At 45.4% G+C, this 16,046-nt stretch overlaps 1 protein-coding gene across 1 annotated transcript; it reads left to right on the top strand.

Moving 5' to 3' along the window:
- The first annotated feature begins 324 nt into the window (after positions 1–324).
- LOC111138806 (olfactory receptor 10C1-like) lies at positions 325–1,269 on the top strand. The gene has a single exon (XM_022490708.1). The coding sequence runs from the start codon at positions 325–327 to the stop codon at positions 1,267–1,269; it is 945 nt and encodes a 314-aa protein (XP_022346416.1).
- Positions 1,270–16,046: the final 14,777 nt, after the last annotated feature.

Here is a 16,046-nt window from a genome sequence, read left to right as displayed (position 1 = left end):
TGTCTCTACTGTTTCCTGTCGGGGAGTGTGGGAGGAAGCCCTGGGTCCTGACTCTAGGGTCACATTCTGTCCATCCGAAAAGCACGGACAGCAGCAGGACCTGGACTCCACTCCGGCTGTCAGCAAGCCTGTGACTTGCAGACTTCTTTTGCCTTCCAGCCTTCAGTTCCTCTTTTGAAGAATGAGGGGTTGAAAAGTGTTCTTGATGACATTTCATTTATTGTCAGGTTTATTCATTCCATACTTTTGGCTTGGGGAAATTTTTCAAAAGAAGAATTCAGAAGTTAATGAATCTTCTGTCTTTGTCCCTTATTCTTAGGAGTCATGGACCTGCTGAACTGCACATGGACCCTGAGTTTCCTTCTTGCTGGTTTCGCGGCCCCCAGGACGCTGAGGCCCCTGGCGTTCTTGGGCACCCTGTGCATCTACATCCTCACGCTGGCCGGGAACTTGTTCATCATCGTGCTGGTGCAGGCAGATGCGGCGCTGTCCACGCCCATGTACTTCTTCCTCAGCATCCTCTCCTTCCTGGAGCTCTGGTACGTCAGCACCACGGCACCCACGCTGCTGCACACGTGGCTCCACGGGCGCTCACCCATCCCGGCCACTGTGTGTTTCATCCAGCTGTACGTCTTCCACTCCCTGGGCATGACCGAGTGCTACCTGCTGGGGGTCATGACGCTGGACCGCTACCTGGCCATCTGCCGCCCACTGCACTACCACGCCCTCATGAGCAGAAAGGTGCGGTTGTGGCTGGCGGGGGCCACGTGGGGGGCCGGCTTCTCTGCGGCACTGGTACCAGCCGGCCTCACGGCCAGTCTGCCCTTCTGCTGGAAAGAGGTGGCCCACTACTTTTGTGACCTGGCCCCACTGATGCGGCTGGCGTGTGTGGACACAGGCTGGCACGCTCGAGTCCACGGAGCAGTGATTGGTGTGGCCACTGGCTGCAACTTTGTGCTCATTTTAGGACTCTATGGGGGTATTCTGAGGGCTGTGCTAAAGCTGCCATTGGCGGCCAGCCGGGCCAAGGCCTTCTCCACCTGTTCCTCCCACATGACCGTGGTGTCCCTCTTCTTTGGTTCTGCCTTTGTCGTCTATGTCGGGTCAGCTGGGAGTCATGCTGAAGGCACAGATAAGCGTATTGCCCTGGTGTATACCATTCTCACCCCTTTCCTCAACCCCATCATCTATACCCTCTGCAACAAGGAGGTGAAGGAGGCTGTCAGAATGGTCACCCAGAGGATCAGGACTATGTGGAAGGGACCCTGAGGATCTATAGAGTCATTTGGTGACTGTAGAATTTATTTGGTTAGTTGATCAAAAAATCAATTGAATAATTTTTTCAAACACACTCCATATTCCAATTCAAGTGGACTGATTCTTGGATTGAGCAAAGCTGGGAACATTGTGGAGATCGGAGAGACACGGCCTCTAAACCCATATCTACCTAACATGGGTGAAAGGATGCAGATGAGAAAAAAAACAAAAACAAAAACAAAAACAAAAGTAAGGATGTAGGTGCAGATATTTGGGCAAACTTAGAGCAATGGAACTGTGTTTGAAAGAATTTGGAAGAACCAAAGCTGGCTGTGGAATTATGCTCAAGACAGGATTCCTGGGGAAGCTCTGAGAAAGGAGGGAAATGTCATTAGCAAACAAAAAAATGAAAGGACTCTCTGATGAATGTTCATATGTGGATTGGAAAACCATGGGAAAATGGCTTGTAGAAGCGCATCTCCATGTTCCCAGAATCCTACAGTACAAGAAAGTTTGAAGCTGGAGCTGGGAATTTCTTCTTTAAAGGGGAAGATTGGGGGTTAGAGATGAGGGTGCTGGGGTTGCTGATGGTTAGAAGTGAGTCATAGAAATACGCCTGGCACTGGAAGCTTGAGATCGCCAGTTAGTCGTCAGGGCAACATCATGGCAGGAGTCCTGTGACTTTGGTGCTAGCTCTGGGAAGCAAGAGGAGATAATAAAAAGAAGGCATGATTTCTGTTTTCAAAGAATTTTTAGTTTTGTTTTGAAGGTTTAGTCTTCCATCCCCCTCTCTCTCTCCCACCCTCCCCTTCCCTTTCCTGTCATACCACCACCATCACCACCATTACCATCATCATCACCACCATCACCACCACTATCACCATCACCGCCATCATTGCCACCATCACCACCACCATCACCACCATCACCACCTCCATCACTAACAGTGACATACGGACTAATAACAAGAAATAAACATTTGTGTTTTGCTTTATGTGCCCTGTGGTGGTGGGATGTCACGAAAGGGAGAGAAGTAGTGCCTGCGTTGGCAGAAAGGGACTGAGGGAATGTAAAGTAGCTTCATAGACGTTGATTCTGATATTTCCCCAACCCTTAGACCTCAGAATCCTAATCCCCTGGGGATCTATATGGGACTTCAGACCAGATGTGGAACTGTAGGATCTTCTAGGAGATGTCTTGTTTCAGGATAACATGGCAGCAGCTCTACTAAAAATACAAAAAGAAAATTTATTTTTAAAATAATTCTGGGGAGCATTTTAAAAAACAATAAGAGTAAATGAGTTTTGGATTTCCCATTTTTTCCTAATGATGTTAGGATACTTTATCTCTAATGCAAGGATGACTTGGTGTTTATTTTAACTTTTTTTACTGGAAGGAAAATGTACGTGGGGTGACATACCATAGCACTGACCTCATTCCCTAATCAGTAATCCTCACTAGAGCTATAGAATGTTTAGGAACCCCCACTTAGTAAATGAAGATGGATGGTCCAACTTGAGGTTTTTCTAAGGACAATGTAGCCTTGGTCTCAGGTCAATTTTCCCTGACCATCCAGCCCACATATGGACTACATTTTCTGCTCTGAGCTTTGGATGTGGGGGGCTCCTAAGAAAGAAGAAACTAATTTTTTTTTAAGATTTTATTTACTTATTTGACAGAGAGAGATCACAAGTAGGCAGAGAGGCAGGCAGAGAGAGAGGAAGAGAAGCAGGCTTCCTGCTGAGCAGAGAGCCCGATGCGGGGCTCGATCCCAGGACCCCAAGATCATGACCTGAGCCGAAGGCAGCGGCTTAACCCACTGAGCCACGCAGGTGCCCCAGAAGAAACTAATTTTAATATTATAAAACCATGAAGGTTAATCTTATAAGAGTTACAACATCAGAAATCGAACCTGTGACCCTATCCCATCCCCAGTCAAAGTGATTGTTGCTTTCTTGCGGGAGTGGATGGGGTAGTGGAGGGGTTTATCCTGCTGAGATAAGGGGACAAAATTCAAGCCCAGGTTAAGCCAACATAGAATGTTTGAAGACTTACTTGGAACGGATATTGCCTGCAAGTAGGTGAAATTCTGGGTCAGGCAGGGCCTAACCCTCCATCTGTCAAAATCCCTCTATCTTTACAGAAGATAAGAATGAAGTCAGTAGGTGAGAAATAACCCGATCGAGTTACATGGGAATTTAGAAACAGGCTGGGACTGGACAGTACCAAGGGTTTCTAACCCTTCCCACTGTATCACCAGGGCACAGTCTCTACGTTGCCACGCTGACCTGAAGCAGAAGGTCTGTGGCCTTGACGGAGCGCCACATGGCAGGAGAAGTGGTTGGTGGCGTGTGAATTTGGTGGGTCGTGGTAGTCAGTGGGGGACCTACCTGTCTGTCCCACAGAGTAAATGTCCTACTTACAGAGAATGTGGCCTGCCATGGGGCACATACAAAGATTTCTCTGGCCAGATTTCGGCCTCGAGCTTCCTGCCATTTTTACTTTCCCTTCCAGAAGTAGGAGTGGGTTCCCTCCTCCATAATCTATCCTGGGCTCCTGTCTAACCCCACAGCTCTTACACAGACATGCCATTTTTACTGGCGTATTTTGTCTCCATTTTTTCATTACATTTCCCATAGCAGGAAAATGAATCCATTTTCTTTCCAAGATCAGTTAGTAGATGAAGAGTCTGAACTCATTTTAAACGTATTACCTCTCCCAAGCAAGAGGAAAGAACAGCATTGCTACGGATTGGAAGGGGACTGTCCCTATGGAGGAAGTCCTACGATCAGGTGGGAGAACCATCAACAAAATGATCACACTCACTGCCAAAGTAAGATATCCACCCCACTCCAAGTAAATAATACTCCAGAGAGATAAAATCGTAAGTAAGGAAATAAAACATTTAAGGATACTACTTGTCACGACCCACACGCTGAAGGCACGTAAAGTACGGATCGACTTGAAGCACGTATGGCATCAAACACACACTAGGTTGTAAAATAAGGTTCACTGGAGCTGTGCACCCCTTGTTCTGAAGACCTAACAGAGTTTGGTGGCCAAAGTGAACATACTGTATCGTCTATTTGACGTTTGCGGAGAGGATAAATCTTCCGAGTTCTCTCCTACCCCCCCCCAAAAAAAAGAAAGAAAGAAAATGAGGTATGTGAGATGGTGGGTAGTTTATCAGCTTGATGGTGGCAATCATTTCACAGTGAGCCGTTCTCCCCAGAAATCCACGGTTACTCCGGGCTGCAAGCAGAGGCGCCTCCTTCTGATCTCCTTCTGATCTCCGTGAGGTCAGGATAGCCCCACGCTCTGCCCCTCGCCTCCTTCCCCCCCAATGCAGGAGTTTTACCATCTCATACCAGCACAAGGAGAGTGAGTGCAGGACAACCAGGTATGCTGGAAGCGGGAGAGCAAGCACACTCACGCAACTTTTACCACAGTATCTCCTCCTGATTTTACTTAAATGCAAATCAGTCAACACACAGTGTTGTTTATTAGTTTTGGGGTGGAATTTAGTAATTTGTCCCTTGCATAGAACGCCCAGTGCTCATTACCTCCCTTGCCCTCCTTAATGCCCATCCCCAGTTACCCCATCCCCCGCACACCTCCCCTCCAGCAACCCTCAGTTTGTTCCCTGTAGTTAAGTCTCTTACTGTAATTTGTGAATTGAACTTGTTCATAGGTATGTATGTACTGGAAAAAATATAATATGTATGTATTTCCACAGTCTTGGGCATCCATGGGAGGGCTTAGAAGACATTGCCTACAGACAGGAAGGGACTACTGCATACGTAAATCAAAACCTCAAATTGTACACCTTAAATACATATAATTTCTCTTTGTCAATCATTACTCAAAATAAAACAAGCCTCAACACGTTAAGAGAATTAATATTGTATAGACTGGCTTTTAACTCATGACATAATTAAATTTATAATAAATAACAATGATAAATTTAAAGTGTCCATATTTTGATATTAAAAGAGCATTTCTAAACAATTTATGGATTTAAGAAGAAATTGGAAAGGAAAGTAGAAAACATTTAGACCCGAACAATAATAAAAAAATCACAATTTTGAACTTCTGGGTAAGGCAAAAGTGGTTCTTAGAGAGAAATTCATAACCTTAAATGTTTACATTGTTAGAGAAGGAATGTGCAAAATTAATTTAAAGTAAGAACTTAGAAAAATAATTTCAGAGAAAAAATGAAGAAGTTTGAAGAAAAAAAGGATGCATAAGGGAGCAGAAATTAATATAATAAAAATACAACAAAGAGGATATAGAAATTAAAAAGTTCATTCTACAGAAAAAAAAACTTATAAGAGTAATAAACAAGAGGAAGAGAGCGGTAAGAAATACAAAGAATGAAAAATAAACTATCAGTTTAAGTCACAAAGTTTAAAATGATAAGATGATAACTATAAACAACATTACCAATTAATTAAAATTTAGCTAGCCAGATTCGTTCCTAGGAAATTTAAAATTACCAATGTCAAGTTCGGAAGCAGTGGAAAATATTAATAGCAGATTAGTTAAAAATTTTCCTGTAAATAAAACTTCGAGCCCCAATAGCTTAGCAAGTGAGTTATTGAGTTCTACCAAGTTTTTTTAAATTTAATTTTATTTTTTCAGTGTTCCAAGATTCATTGTTTATATACCACACCCAGTGCTCCATGCAAAATGTCCCCCATTAATACCCACCAACAGGCTCTACCAGGTATTAAAGAAAAAGGTGACTCCTGTGTTTAGCCCCTCCAGAGAACAGAATTCCTGGAAATACCACTCAATGATGCATTTTAAGAAGCTCTCCTGATGCTGATTCCAAAATAAATAAAACCAGTGTAAGAAGAAAGACTTGGAGGCCTGTCTCACTCGTTAACATCAATGCAAACTTTGCCCTCCACTTACCCCTGAGCCCAATTCAGTCATCTGTACTAAGTGGTTATGACTGAGATTGGTTTATCTCAGGAATGCAAAATTGACCTAACATTTGAAAAGTGAATAAAACAATTTATCATATTAATGATTAAAAAATAAAAAAACCCTGATGATAATCTCTTTTGATGCAGGAATAAAAATACATTCAATAATCATTCATAATTTAAAAATGAGAAACTATAACAAAATTACAAATAGAAAAAAAGTTTCCTGATAAGGCATTTTTAAAAAAGATTTTATTTATTTATTTGAGAGAGAGAGAGACAGAAATATAGAGAACAGGAGCGGGAAGGAGAAGGAGCAGGGAGGAGAGGGAGAAGCAGGCTCCCCACTGAGCAGGGGCCAGACAGGGGGCTCCCAGGACCCCGGGATCATGATCTGAGTCGAAGGCAGATACATAACTAACTGAGCTACAGGCGCTCCTGATAAGGCACTTTTAAAAATCATGCAGCCGACCTCATGGTGAATTATGAAAAGCATTTCCTTTAAGATTGAGAGTGAACCGAGATTAATGGCTAACACAACTCCTGTTCAATGTTGGTGGAGGTACTGGTTATCACAGCAAAAAGCACAAGGAATAAAGAAGTTAAAAGAATCAACAATGGGAAAAGCTGTATTTATTTTTAGATGTATTCTTACTTATGTTGAAGCACAGACAAATTATTAAAATTGACATGGAGGGTTGACCAGCCTGCTGGTTCAATGAGAAAAAAAAAAAAAAAGCCAACTGCATTATTGTATAACAACAGCTATCATAAAATATAATTAAAGAGAAATCGTGTGTGTGTTAGGCATTGTATATCTTCTTTCACGTACATGAATTTAAATAAAATCTTAAGAAAAGAGAATTCATCGTAGCAAAAATATATATAAAGTACTTAAGAAAAGATGTTCAAGACTTTTGGAGCCTCTCTTACAAATTTGTACTCAAGGTCATTATCTAACACTTATAAATTATAATAAGATAAACACATTCGTGGTTCAGGAAATCGATATGAGGAAAACATCTCTGCACTCTGAATTGGCCTTTTGATAAAACAATATGTCATACAGTTTCCAAATGTGGTATTCATGGGATTTGACAATCTTCCCCAAAGTTAAGAACAGTCACGACTTTCAAGAAGAAAAGGGAGAAAAGAGGCATATGGGGGTCGAGTGGGGAACGGTGGCTGGTGACAGGGTTTCCACCAGACATCAGGTGAGTCAGATTATAAAATAATTCAGGTATACTCAGTGGCCTCTGAAAGTGACAGCTTTAGAAGAAATTGTCACTGAGACTTTGGTTTGTACAACAAAGTACATCTTTTCTTTAATGGCTTTTTAGAAGCAGAACTAAAATATGCCACGTGGGGGAGTATTAAATCCACACGAGAAGCCGAACAACATTCAGCATTTGGAACCCTAAACAGTAGGCTGTAGGGTGCCTGCCATGGTTTATAAATAGATGCATATAATTTATCTTCAAAATGGCCAAAAGGACTTTTATTTTTATTTTTTATTTTTTTTAGATTCGTACACATGCGAACCGAAGGGAGGAAGAATGTGAATGTGATTATCACTTTAGAAATTGAGAGCTGTTCTGCATTTTCATAATTTTTTGTCTCAGGAAACAAAGGCCTTTTTGGGGGGCTGTGGTAGGGAACTGCCACTTTCAGATCTAGCAGAAATGATTAATGGCAAGTACAAGTCCGGAACCATTTGTAGTCTCTCGCCGTAGACGCGTGTATGACGCCCTTGGGGTCTACGAGGTAATTTGCATAGTGAAAATTAACGTGGAGACCGAACAGATGTGCTCTGTGCCCGCGGCACACTGCCGGACGGCGTCAGCGTGAAACTCAGCTCGGCTCGCTTCCGCGTGACTCCTGCGCATGACCGTCTAGTTTCCAGGGGCTTATAGAATTATATTTTTATGCTTCTCTTATTAATAATAATCAAGAGATTTATTTAAATTCTAAACCAACTTTGAGGCCCCAGTGATGGCTTGATAGTGTCCGTTTAATTATAGCTTATTTCCTTCCTCATGGGCTGGCTCTTCTGAAATTTTCATTTGTCTTCTTCAAAGGGGGTTTATATGACACTCCCGCTGGCACCGCTGCTCTCATGGGGGCATGTGGGTGTCATCTCTGCCTTCCACCTGTCACACGAAGGGCTCCGTCTACGAGTCCTGAGTGACAGGGTGCGGGGTGTATGTGTGCTCCCCAAGGTGTGACAAGTGACAGGAAATGTCAGGGTTGACGGTGGAGTTGGGGGGCCATTAGAGAGGTGGGTCTCAGGCATGTCCTCACTGATGGGACCATGAACTCTGAACTGGGCCAGACCTCAAGTACTCCCGGGACCTTGCATAAATGTCTGCAGCTCGCTGGGTCACAGACTTTGCTTGGTGAGAACCCTCGCCACCAAGGATGTTCAGCCAAGATTGGTTTTCTACCTCCAACGCCGATCAAAGTTCTTTGTAAGTCACACACACACACACGTGCACACTCACCCTCTGCCTTTAAAAATTTCTATGTTAGGGGCACCTGGGTGGCTCAGTGGGTTGAGCCACTGCCTTCGGCTCGGGTCATGAACTCAGGGTCCTGGGATCGAGTCCCACATTGGGCTCTCTGCTCGGCGGAGAGCCCGCTTCCTCCTCTCTCTCTCTGCCTGCCTCTCTGCCTACTTGTGATCTTTCTCTGTCAAATAAATAAATTTTAAAAAAAATTTAAAAAAAAAAGTGGGGAAAATCCCCAGTTTAAAAAAAAAAATTTTGATGTTTGTCCCCTAGGAGGACACAATTTGGGTGACCACCTCAATCTCTGTTCTCCGAATTACAATGATAAGACCCCAGATCTATGCTTCTGTTTGCTTCATTTCGGTTCTGCCTCTTTTCTTGGTGGACAGAGTTTGTATGTATAGATTGATTTGAAGCTCAAATAATAGAACACTTGTCAAAGGATATCTATTTGCTTGACACACAAATTTTAGGCTGGATGGAGGCTTTTGGGGATGCGGAGAGATATCTTCTAGGGTTCATGACATGGAAGCCGTGTCGAAACACTAGAGGTAGAGAAATGTTAATCAAAGCAAAGTGTGTATGCCTGTGTGTGTGTGTGTGAGTGCGTGTGTGTGTGTATGTGCACATGGAAGGGAATTATGAACTAAATCCCAATCCAGCTATGGTCCATGGTCCTAATCAGATCTGTAGCCTGTTTTGGAAATAGACTTCGGCTGGAGCCCAGCTCTGCCAGGTCCCTTCAGCTGCTGTCTGTGGCTGCTGCCCTCCACGACAGCAGAGTGAATAGTTGTGACACAGCAAAGGGCTTGCAAAGCCTAAAGTATTCACCGTGTGGCTCTAATAAAAAGTTGGCCCACCCCTTCCTACGTATTTACATGTCACCTACAAAGTAGAGACTGGGAAACTCTAACAGAGGAACTCATCACCCCAAGACAAATTATGTGCTCAGGACAAGTTAATGAAGCGGCCGCTCCTTGTTCTCTGTTTGTAATTTGGCACCTCCCCGCCGATGGCTCTGGCTCGGAGACAGCATCCTTAGGAGCTTTGCAGAACACTTTCCTTAGCTCTTTTCAGCTACTCCTCAAGGCTTCTTACCCTCTGTCTCTCTCTGCCTGCATGGCCCCATCCCATGAACATGTCCTAGACACATGGGGAGACAAGGGAAGGTGTGGGTTGGGTGACAGCGTTGTTGGGAGAGCTTCTCGTTAGAGGAACAACTTTTCTCAAAGAACATGCATTTTATAATAACTTCAAAGAAAAAGATCTAGGGGTCTGCCCCAGGGGTCTCAGTCAGTGGTGACACTCGGAAGTTGTAGAAATAACCTCACAGGGTACCTAGAGTATACTCGTCAAGAGTATAGGTGACCTGAAGTTGGCAGATGACAGAGCCAGACTCTAGCAGCGTCGGAAAGCTCGTTGGAAATAGACTGAATGTCACAAGAGGAGCTGTATAGGGGATAAGGAAGGGTCTTGGGTCTGGGCAGAGGAACAAAGTGAACAAGTACGACAACACATGAAGCCGTCCAGACATGTAAGGACAGGGAGGCGCGTGTCTCTCTATCGGTTAATGCATGACTAGGGTCTTCTCTATGCTGGCACTGGGTTAGACAAGAGGCGTCTGTATGGAACAGACAGACACGGAATAGAGAAACCCAGTCCCTGCCTTTATGAAGCCTACAGTTCAGTATGGGAACAGACATTGCTCGCAAGTTATTAGAAATGAGACGAATTCGTAAGTACAGAATTCTCTGGAAACAGGTAAGGGGAGACTCTGGCCGATCCTGCTTGTAAATGTTGAGTACGCTGGTGGGGGTGGGTGGGGATAGTTATCAGGGAAACCTTCCCTTAATTTACCCAACAGTTACTGAATATCTACTTTGTGCCAGAAGAAAAATCCCAGGCACTGAATGATCGTGTTAAACAAACTTGGTCTCTGTCTTCACTGCCTTTATAATTTATTGGTAAAAAGAGAGAAATAAGCATATAAATGGATAAATAAAACGTACACTATGAATGAATGGCTGGGCTGCCATGAGCAGAATAATGGTTGGGAGGTAGGCTGTTCACGTCCCGTGGTCACGTGGGACTCCTCTGACGAGGTGTGACGGTGAAGACCAGAGAATGAGGAGATGCTACCTTGGTGGAGGGCAGCCCACACGGAGGGCACACGCCAGGATGTTGTTGTACAGTGTCGTAAGCCGAGGGGAGCATGATTTAGGAACTTGGGGGATATAGTTGGTTTCTATTTTTTAAGACTTTATTTATCAGAGAGAGAGAGAGAGAGCACAAGTAGGGGAGCCAAGCAGGGGGAGTGGCAGGCAGAGGGAGAGGGAGAGGCAGGCTCCCTGCTGAACCGGGAGTCAGACACGGGGCTCGAGCCCAGGCCCCTGAGATCATGACCTGAGCAGATGCTTAACTGACTGAGCCCCCCAGGCATCCCGCTGATTCCTGCTTTTACACAATGTCTTTGTGGTCTTGCTGCTGTTTTCAGTAAGCAAGACAGTGAGAAACACAAACCAGTCTGAAAAGGAGTGACTGGTCAAGGGACTTCAACATTCAAGACGGATCTTCAGCTGGAAGAAAGGTGGTCGAGGCAGGACAGGAGAGCTGTGTTCTGGTATTTGTGAATCTAGAGTTGTGCGCAGTCCAGACCAACGGCTTCAGGACGAGGGTGTGGGAGTGACAAGGAGCTGAGTTTCAGTTTCTGGAAACTAACACGTTAACCATCCAAACTGGTCCCTTTGTTTTTTAATGGAGTGAACTCTTCAATAGGGAAATTATAAATTAATGTTAGAAACAGGAGAAAGGAAAATGGCGTCATGGCCGGGAGGGAAAGAAACGGAGACTGTGGATCTCCTTGTATGTACTAGACTTTATAGTCTACCTTTCATGCATTTTACCTGAGAGAGAGAAAGACATCAAAACCAGCTACGGCGTTCTCACAGAATAGCAGCGTCAGCCTAGGTCCCTCTGTGATTGTAATGATGTGAGGAAGAAAAAGGCCATTTCATAATCATGTAGAAGCATGTACAAAAATGGCATCACCACACAAACGATAAAGAAAGGATCTCCCTCTCCTAGTGAATGTGAGTGACTGCTTCTTCATTGATGACTGCTCTCACCGACCTTCTGGGTAAGATTCATTAAGATGCTCCATCATAGAACCCAGTTCACACCAAGCCCTGCTCTCTGGAGCCGTCTGCAGACCGCCTTCATGAATCCTTTAGGAATTCCATCTAATACCCCCTTACTCAACCCTGCATGGTGCCCGTGATGTGCGACCCCTCATGGCGGGGAGTCAGTGGGACTGACGTCGTGAAACTACAGGTGTGGTCCCATCCTTTGGCTGGAAGAGAAGTGACTTTGATGTGGTTGCAGAGTTATTTTGGGGAGTTTAATTAACACACATTTACATCTACAACAGGAAGTTGGGAGGTACACAGACACGTTCTAGAATGAACGAGGTGACTTTGTGTGTTCATCGCACTTAACCTCACAGCACACACGTATGCAGGGACAACACAGACTCGAAGACGCGCAGGACTGTCTGAGGGCACGTGGCCGTGAGCGGGGCTCAGCAGGACAGCCCAACCACGACCGGGGTTTCTGAGCTTAGTGATGAACACAGTTCTGCGGTCAGAGCATGGGCACTTTCAGCTGCGTGCCCTGGGACACACATTACACTCTCTGTGCCGTGGTTGCCCCACATGGGCAATGGAAATGACCCTTGCACCCACCTCACAGAGTAACTGCAAACATCGTATTTGCACATGTGCTGTGCTCAGAAAGATACATGTGACCTAGTAGAGGCTTCGTAATTGGGTATTTTGGTAGAGCTGGGGTTGAAATAAAGGTTTCTGAGGCTCTACAACCCATACTTCTCCCCACCCCCAGAGCTGTCTGCTCCTATCAGGGAGGCTTCCTGAAGGAAGAGAGATGTAGGGCTGGGTCAGGCACATGATCAGGTGGAGTATCTGGTTGGAAAAATGCAGGGAAATACAAAGTCTTTGGATTTGTGAGGCCAGACAGGAAATGTGAGGGATCGTGTGATTATGGGAAGAGGAGTAGGAGAGTGGGGCCCTGTTTCAAAGCCAGAGTCCAGGAGTCTGTGTTAAGAAGCTGGTGGTGATAGGGAGAGGGGTAGGTGTCAAGGAAGGGATGGTGAGATGGGGGCATTTGGGAGAACTTCTCGGAGCCCAGGTGGTGGAAGGTGACATGGCATCCGTCCAAGTGCCTTCCCAGGAGGAGGGCTCTGATCCCCACTGCCTCTGGGGCTGGAGGTCTTTCTGTTGCTTGTGCCCCTTGTGGCCTGAAGCAGGGTTGGCTCAGGGGACCCTGCCCCATGGGGATGGCCTCTCTACAGAGAGAAAAGGCTCCTAGATCCAGTCTTGGTCTCCCACGTACGTCTGAGCCCAGCAAGACAGAAACAGATGCAGGAGACACGCAGCTGCTGGTAGGTGATCCGAGGGCCACACTAGTGATGCAGACTGGGGATCTGAAAGGTGGGACTGATACTGAAGGATTTGAAAACGGCTATTATTCTGATATTGGAGAGCTGGCTCAGTGGAAAGATGACTTATGTGAGGACTTGGAATGTCTGACTTTGAGAGTCATAGACGACCAGATGGGAAGACCCTCCCCATTGTCCTGAGCCCCCCGTTCAATACTTGAATTCACTCCACAACTGATAGTGGCTAACTGGGCTCACACCTGCTCTGAAAATGTGGAGAGACAGGAAGCTGCCACATATGCGGCCACAGACTGGCCATGTGCTGTCAGGAGGGTCGAGAGTGGGGTGTTCAGAGACAATCACTCATGACCCAGGAGCTGTGAATACAAAGATCTAGTGAGATGGGTTGTCCCGGGAGCAGCTGCAGTGGGAAGGACTCACCTAGAGAGGCCTGGACGTAGGTTCTCCAGCTGCGGGGTGAAGGACACTTGTTGAGGTTAGAACTGGAGATCCAGAGGGTGGGCCCTTCTGGAATCATTCCCTGTTTGCCTTGATCTACACTTGCAGATGGCTTCAGGAGAGCTAACTGGTAGGAAGAGAAAACGTCATCAGTAGCAGTTACTACACAGTGAAGGTGATCAGAAATACTTGTGGAATTTAATTCCTGTGGAAGAGCAAGGAATGGGCTCTTGAACAGGACTAGGGGAAGGGATGCAAGCCCAGATCTTCCAGGCTAAGTTCCTGTAGGTACACTGAACTTGAGATGCCACGGGGACGGCAGGAAGGAAGTGTTCAGGTGCAACTAAAAATATAACTTAAATTCAGGCTACAGGAAAGTTCAGGTACATTCACAAAGCCTTCACTGAGCTCGTAGGTCTGAGCTTGTCGCTCTGGGTGCTGGTGGGATGTACAGTAGTTAATGAAGTTCTGCCTCTCAAAGATCTTGCCAGGTTCCGGGGAAGACAGACTTCTCACGAAGGTGATGCCGTGTGCTAAGTGGGCACTGCAAACGTGGAAGAGGGAATCAGTCACGTTTTCCAACAGAGCCAGGAAAGGCTTCACCAGAGAGCTGCCATTTGACCTAATTTTGAAGGATGAGAAGCGGTTGTCAGACAGGGGAATAAGAAAGAGGGCAGGAGCAAAGGGTTAAGGGGGGCACAAATGACAGAAATGCAGTGAAGCGAAGATTTCTGTTCTAACCTCATTTGTCTCCTGTACGTGGAGTGGAGAATGCACAGTTCCTGTAGATACAAGAGGTTCACAAGGACCTCCTTACACACGAAGTGCTCTGAGTCAATCGAGCATTTTAAAACATCAAACTCAAAATTTATCGGTGCTACAGGGCACTCGGGTTTGGGAGGCATGTTGGGGTTTGGGTGGGTGGTATGAGCCGAGGGGAAAGTGTGGGGGGGCCCTACCAGTTATTAAATTAACTAGTTTTATTAAAACATTGGTTCCATTGAATACTTTGAATGTGAAAGCCATTGTACCAAGTATTAGGATTGAAAAATAAGTAAGAGACGGCAGATGGTCAGCACGGCATCTAGAATTTGCACAGCCTCTCCAGATGCACCAAGACACACACAGGGTATGGCGTAGCTGTCACCGGCTGCCGTGTTTGTGTTCACACCCGCTGTGATGCTTTATGTCGGTGGTTCGGTGGTCTCTCCCTCTCTTCTTGCATTTGCTTCTCACGGTGCTTGAAAATCATTAGAATATGCAACACTTTTTTTTTTTTTTGGTGTGAAATTTTGCCAAGCCAGCTATGATTTCCCCACCTCTACTGATAACAATTGATTTTCTGACATGCAGAATGTGTGCTTCTTGACTCTTGGTGGGGTTCTTCCTGATGTGTGAACCACCCATTTGGCTTTCCACCAGCAACACCCACAAGGCAAATTCACACCTTTGTGTCTGAGCTGGAGGTCAGGATAGTTAACTATCAGTGATGTTTTAAAAACTGATCATGCCGTCCATCCATTCCTCCTAAGGGGCCAAGGTCCCAAATTATTGGGCAAACCTCCCAGCTATCTCACCACAGAGGGGAACGTGCATTTCCCGAGGTCCCGCTCTTCCTGTCCTGCACCTACACATGTGCTTTTTGTCTGAAATGTTTATTTTCTTCTTTTAGCTAACTAACTGCCACTGTTCCTGGAAAATTCAGTCCGGGAGGTTTTCCCTCTGAGAAGCTTCTCAGTCAGCCTGGTCTGAGGAATCAGCCCCTTCCTCAGTGCTCTGTGGCTCCGCACTTCTCAGGCGATACCAGGAGGACTGACTGGTGTGCTGCTTTCCCTTTGAGGCCGTCATCTGTCTGGGGGCAGGGACTGCACCTTGCTGAAGTCGGATTCTTTATGCCAGACACCCATGTATTCGAGAAGTGTTTGTGTTAGTGAACGGGAATGACAGACTTGCCCCTGCCTTCATCTCATTTACAAAACTCACCTTTTGAATTTGACTGAAGGAAACACTAAGACCTGGGGAAGTGGATAGAATGTTTAGGGAAGGGCACACAGTGTAGACAGCATGAAGGGCAGGGGTTCAAATCCTGTTTTTGTCACATGGTGTCTATAAGAAATAGAAGAGTTTTGTCATCTCACCCTTCTATCTGTTCTTGAACTTTCCCATCTGTAAAATGGGTATAACAAGGGTATTCATCACTTGTGTGAAAATGAAGTAAAATACAAACCACTTGTAAAAATGCTTGATGCGTCATAAGCATTAGCTGTTGTTATCTTTAGAGCAGTATCCCCAGTAGTGGCAGTTGGAGTAATGAAATGCTGCCTTTAAATTAAAAAAATAATAATAAATAAATAAAGACAAACGAAGCTTTGAGTTGGGTTTGGCAGTCACCTCTCCCCACATTTGTCTCCCTTCCTCCCTCCTCCACCCCAGCCTTCC

Source organism: Enhydra lutris, unplaced genomic scaffold (genome assembly GCF_002288905.1).
Source record: "Enhydra lutris kenyoni isolate GAN:26980312 unplaced genomic scaffold, ASM228890v2 scaffoldscaffold94, whole genome shotgun sequence".
NCBI classification, from domain to species: domain Eukaryota; kingdom Metazoa; phylum Chordata; class Mammalia; order Carnivora; family Mustelidae; genus Enhydra; species Enhydra lutris.
This window is presented reverse-complemented; position numbering and strand designations above follow the sequence as displayed.